The 6000-nt window shown below is 34.5% G+C and overlaps 2 protein-coding genes across 2 annotated transcripts; both read right to left on the bottom strand.

The window, feature by feature from the left end:
• Positions 1 to 2126: 2126 nt before the first annotated feature.
• Positions 2127 to 3138, bottom strand: LOC111019774 (uncharacterized). The gene has a single exon (XM_022296227.2). It carries the CDS (start codon positions 2878 to 2880, stop codon positions 2380 to 2382), a length of 501 nt encoding a protein of 166 aa, XP_022151919.1. The 5' UTR covers positions 2881 to 3138; the 3' UTR covers positions 2127 to 2379.
• A 1912-nt stretch (positions 3139 to 5050) lies between these two features.
• On the bottom strand, positions 5051 to 5539 carry LOC111019675 (uncharacterized). Its single transcript, XM_022296079.1, has one exon. It carries the CDS (start codon positions 5537 to 5539, stop codon positions 5051 to 5053), a length of 489 nt encoding a protein of 162 aa, XP_022151771.1.
• Between the last annotated feature and the right edge of the window lie 461 nt (positions 5540 to 6000).

Here is a 6000-nt window from a genome sequence, read left to right as displayed (position 1 = left end):
TTTTTCCCTATTTCTAGAAAAAACTTCACTGCATTTCTTGGTGTCAAAATAGGTTAAAATGGAGAACCTATTCTCTCTCTTTTTTTAATGATCTTAGAGATTGTGTAATGCTGGAGAAGAAAATCAATTTATTGCTTATGTAGCTTATCCCCTAGACCTTTTTGAAGAAGGTTATGTTACGCTAACATGTTTAGCCAATACCAGGTATATAAGTAGTGATTTCAAATCCCGAGGTTAAGCGTTAACAGCAAGTAGATCTATGCCAGGAGAATTAAATAAAAATTTTGTCAATAACCGATAGTTTTTTCCATATTCCTTGAGATTTAATATAGGTAAACTTCTATGTTAATTGTCATCTTCCATGTTTGTTCAAAAAATATTTTTTAAATGAAATGTAAAGAATATAATATTAAAACTTCTGAAAAAATACCAATATTTTTTAATCCCATAACAAAGTTGATGAATATTAACTTTTAATAATTTAGCCTAATATTCGTTAAATGGGGCTTAAATACCTGACGTAACGAAGGAGAACATATTACACTAGAATGGCAATCAATGGATCGAGGTGGGAAGAGACGATAAAAGAGGATCGAAAGGCGAAGGAAAGAGTTTTGGAAATTACCGAATGTGAAGGAAAGCGAAAGGAGTGGCCGAAAACTGCAATCAAAGCAACTTCAAAGGAAAGGAGGGGGAAAAGAACAAGACGAAGTTTGGCGAGAGAAATGGAAAGCACTTGCGTTAGGCCACGCCACACATGATAAATCCCCATTTCTTACGACGCCAATCGACCCACGAAACCCCTTTTTAGGGCCAACTTGGATGCTTGTGCTGTCGGGGTCAGCCGTGAATGTGAATGGGCAACTTCATGGGTAGTTAATACTTAGATATTAAATCTAGATTTTTTTTCCCTTTTTTTTTGTGCTATCATTGATCTGTGTTCTCGACCGTTGGATTACAGATCGTCAAATATCAAACGGAACTCAACGACAGCCGTTGGATGCTTGCATACATTTCGATCAAATTGAATAATACTTTGCGACCGGAGGGAGAGGATGGCAGAAAATGAGAGAAATATAGGAGACTTTTTCTTCCCTTACTTTTAGTTATTTTGAGGAAGTTGCTTACTCGTGATAATTTTGGTCACTTATTTTAATTTGGGTAAAACATATAACTTTATATTATAGAATTTGTATTAAAATTTTGTAAAAAATAAAAAATGATCGTGGAAAGTGTTGAGACTAAAATAATATTTTAACCAAAATAAATAAATAATTGTCAAATTTTTATGGGTTATTCACATATCCCTTCCCAAACACAAAATATGTCTACAGAAATCTTCTTTGCTTTGAGAAATGAGGGAATTTTAACTAACACATCCCGTCCTACAATGGCCCAAATTAGAATCTAAAGTTAGGAATCATTCCAATCGAAATTATCAAATGCTAATCTAAAATAACAAAATTAAATTCATTTGATTTTAAAAAAAATGTAAATACATTGAGCAAAAGAACTTTTTTTTTTCTTTTTTCAAAAACTCACACTCTGAGCCTGAGGCTCCCAAGCTTCACGCATCTCCTGGTTGGGGCATTTACCCAACCAAAATTTTCCTCCTACCAAAATTAAAATCCAATATCTTCACCATAATATGGTTCCTAACCTTCATGCTATAAGTCATAGATTTCATTCTTGTAGATACTAAATTTGGCATTAATAACCCCTATATTCAGGACAATTTTTAACTTTTTAATGGTAATATATTAACAAAAATATTGTCAGAGATATCTATTATAAATGATTAAACTTTATTTTAAATCATCAACTATTCATTCATTCTCACATGTGAGGAGGAGTGTTTAAGATATCCAATATAAATAACTAAATTAAACTTTTGGATTTATTGGTGGTTTATTTTATATTTAATATAAAAAATAGTCTAAAAAAAGTAGTTAGAAAACATATAGCTCAAAAAATATAAATTAGATAAACAAAATATTAACTAAGCCGAAAACTAATAATTAATTATTAGGCCCAATGATTAAAGCGTAATTTTCATCTTTGTTTAAATCATTCATATTATGTAATTTTTTTTTCTCGATTAAAAAAAGAAAGCAACTAAATCTACATATCAAAAGAAGAAATCCGTAAGTTAAAATAAATAATTTGGTATTTGATTTACATAATTTCGTCAATGTGGAAAATAGGAATAAGAACCGAACCGGACGCGCTCATAGTCCCAGACCGTCACGACGTTTTGATAATAACAACTGAATGACTTATTTGTCGCCTTTTTTTGAAATTAATTTATGAACGACAAGTCGAGTCAGTCCGAGACTACGCATCGCTCCGCCCAAAGCTCCCCACGTTTGTTCCCTTCCCTTAGTGGGGCAACCAAGGCAGAGAGGCCAAGTAGATAACATTGGATGCCATGTTAAGGAGCACGTTATCAGTTTTAAAAATGCCCACACTTTGCACCATCATATCCCCTTCGATGACGGCGCCGTCGCATCGGACGTAGTCGCTCAGAGCCGCGGACAGGTGGCTCTCCAGGCTGTCTTTGTCCTGGATCTTCAGAGACTCCAGGCTTCGCTGCAGGTCGCGAATGGCGTTATCGAAGTTCTGTTTGCACACGTCCAGCGGCCCGGGATTGGCGGCTAATGCCACGCTCGCTTCATTGGCGCGTTTGGTTTCGAAGATCAGCTGTTCAATGGCAGCCCTTAAGGCGGCCACCGGATCGGTGGCGCCCTTCACGATGGCCCGGCACTGCGGGACGTCGTTTGCATTAACGCAGATGTCGGAGCCGTGGGCGTGGCCGGCCAAGAGGGCCACGGCCGCCGCGAGAAAGACGAGCGAAAAACAAACCAAATTTTTTTCACCCATATTTAATAAGTTGTGAAAGAAATATGGGTTCGTTTTTCCACCTTCTTTCTCGAGGCGTGTCTGCGATAAAAATCAAAAGGGCGTGGACAGTGGGCGGAGGGATGGTGGTCCCGGTTCTGGTTATTGTACGCTCTCGGGGAATTATGTTATTTATAGGCCTTGTCTGTAACAGTTTTCTATTACTGCCCATTAACGACGGGCTGTTTTGCGGGCTCTCCTTCGATCTCATTTTTATTTGGTTAAATTTTGTTTGTGTTTTTTTTAATTGTTTTGTGAAAATTGTTTTGAATTATTGTAATTCAATTTAAAACCAAAATTTCATGTATTTATGAAGTCACTACTCCTTTTTTTTTTTTTGAAAATTTGGAAATTAATATTTTTATTTGTATATAATTTTGATGTATTTATAAAATTTAAGAAAATTACCAAAAAAAAAAACACTACTAATTTTCAAATTTGACTTTTATCTTTTTTTTTTTGGAATTTTTGTAAAATTAATTTGGGTGAAAATTTTTATGTATTTATACAATTTTAACAAAAATTCATAAAGAGAATACTCACTCTTAAAATTTAAATATTTATTATCTCCAATTTATTTCAAAATTTTAAATGAGATTGGAATTGGTTTTCTATTTTTATTTTAGCATCTCATGCCTGCCCATAGAATTTTATTGGACGTAAGATAAATAATTTTAAATTTTATTTTAATTCCTACCAACTAATAATTAACTTCGAAAATAATTTCTAGTTTGTCAGGTATAACTATCCTTCCTAATTTTGGATTTTTTTTTCTCTCCCTTGTTAAATGTTGGTCGTAGATTTTTAATTTAAGTTTATTCTATTCAATTTTGGTTTAAAATGTCTAGTTTATAATCTCATGTCATCATGAATATAGTTTAATAAATTTTGATCAAGACACTAATTTTCGACCAAAGTGGTCACGTAATTTTGAGATCTTTTAAAATCTAAAGATTAAAATGGTTATTTTTAATTTTAATAGATTTAAAATCGAAAGATATTTGTGTATGATTAAGGCATAATTTTCATCTTGACATTTAAATAATTCGTATAATTTAATTTACTTTTATCGGATTAAAGATTATGTGAGACCCTATTTGTTCGTAAATATAATATAAATAACTCAATTTAAAAAGTAACAACACATGAAATTTCATAGTTTTTATTTCAATGTTTCAAAATATAAAATTTAATTAAATAGTTAAAATTTATAATCTAATTTGGTTTTTTTTTATCTCTACATGTTTACCTCAAGTTTTTTCATATTTTCAATGTTTATCTCATAAAAACGTCTCAATAATTCTCATCATTGCGGTTAGTGTGACTAAAATTCTAAAAAAAACACATATTCATGGATTTTTCATCTTTTTTTTCCCTAAACATAACAATACATAAAAGTAAATAAATGCAGTCGTTCTTTGCCATGTTCGAGTTCGGATGAGGTCATTGAGAGAGTCCTCGTGATTATCCTTCCAAGGTGATTCGATCTAATCAGGGAAAGAGTAAAGAAAAAAATCTTTATATATTGTAGAAAATAAAAAGTTACAAAACTTTTGAAATTTCTTATTAATTATAATTCAAAATAAGTTATAACTTTTTAACCTAGAAATATTTAACTCTTTATATTATGGAGAGTTTAAAAATAGGGAGAAAAAGTTTCTCCTCCCCTTTTATATATACTAGATTAAGTTATAAACTAAACCGTTCTCATTATTTAAAGCAAAAGTTATATACTTTTGTATTTCTCTCTTTTAATTAGTTGAGAAATATTTAATGTCGGTGAAGACAACCTAGGTTTGAACATTGACTCTCTTTACTCGATGGTTGTGATGACCAAATAGCTGCGAGTGTTTACTTGGCCATTAGATAATTTTTTTCACAACTCAATGATAAGGGTCAGTTTTTCACAACCCAATGATAAGGAGTATGGATCTTGTTGTTAATTTTTCGACAGTGATATTTGGTCCGAAGAGTAAAATTAATAATTTTTTATGTCATCTTATGAAATTCGGGCGAGTGGCCACGTGAGAATATATAAGAACAAAAAACCGAACCGGACGCCTTTTTTATTTTAATTAATTAAGTCATGGACGACAAGTCGAGTCATTCCAAGACTACACATCGCTCCGCCCAAAGCTCCCCACTTTTGCTCCTAAGTCAAGCTGGTGAAGTGCAAGCAATTGCTAGTCATTTGCGTCAGCCTTTTATCGATTGACACCAAGCTCGCAGCTTGCGTGACGATGCCGCTCTCGCCGATGGCGTCGTCGCACACGCCGTATGTCGCCACAACCGCGGACAGCCGGATCATCAGCGTGTTTTTGTCCTTGATCTTCAGAAGCATCAGGCATTCCTGCAGGTACGAAATGTTGTAGCCATAGTTCTCCGCGCACAGCAACAGTGCCGGGGATTTGCCTATTTTGGCGCTCGCTGCTTTGGCGCGTTTGGTTTCGACGATCATCTTTTCCATGGCTACCTTTAAGGCGACTGCCGGATTATTGGCGGCGCCCTTCGCCATGGACCGGCAGAGGGGCACGTAATCTGCTTTCGCGCAGATGTCGGCGCCGTGGGCGTGGCCGGCCAAGACAGCCACGGCCGCCGCGAGAAAGACCAGTGACAAACAAACCAGATTCTTTTCACCCATATCCAATAACGTACGTGTGAACTGTGAATGGCCTTGTTTTTTTACCTAGTTTCTCGCAAAGAGGCAGTGGGCAGTGGGGTGAGGAATGGTTGAAGTTGGCGCCGGTTCTGGTTACTGTACGCTCTCGGAGGAATTGTGTTTATAGCTTCACTGTAACCGTACTCTTTAACTGCCCATTAATAACGGGCTGTTCTGCGAAGCCCTCCTTGATTCTAGAGAGAATGTAGACTATGTTAGGTTTTACTTTTTATTTTCCTCCCTTTTAAATTTCTTCTTCTAAAAAAAGTTTTAAAATAAAATAAATTAAGAATTGAAAATAAATTAAATCTTAGTTTAGCGTGGTAATTCACACCGGTTTAGTTATGAGTTTGGATTTCATCTCCCAATATTTTATGTCTAAATGTAGCATATAAATATAATTGTATTTAACCATTTATTAATGAATCGATCACATGCTTATT

This window comes from Momordica charantia, assembly GCF_013281855.1.
Source record: "Momordica charantia cultivar OHB3-1 chromosome 9 unlocalized genomic scaffold, Mcharantia_2.0 BLBB01000009.1, whole genome shotgun sequence".
NCBI classification, from domain to species: domain Eukaryota; kingdom Viridiplantae; phylum Streptophyta; class Magnoliopsida; order Cucurbitales; family Cucurbitaceae; genus Momordica; species Momordica charantia.
The sequence above is the reverse complement of the archived record's forward strand: the minus strand, read 5'-3'. Positions and strand labels throughout refer to the sequence as shown.

Excerpts from the sequence above, each read along its gene's own strand:
- LOC111019774 (XM_022296227.2), bottom strand. The coding sequence starts at position 2,880 with ATGGGTGAAAAAAATTTGGTTTGTTTTTCGCTCGTCTTTCTCGCGGCG.
- LOC111019675 (XM_022296079.1), bottom strand. The coding sequence starts at position 5,539 with ATGGGTGAAAAGAATCTGGTTTGTTTGTCACTGGTCTTTCTCGCGGCG.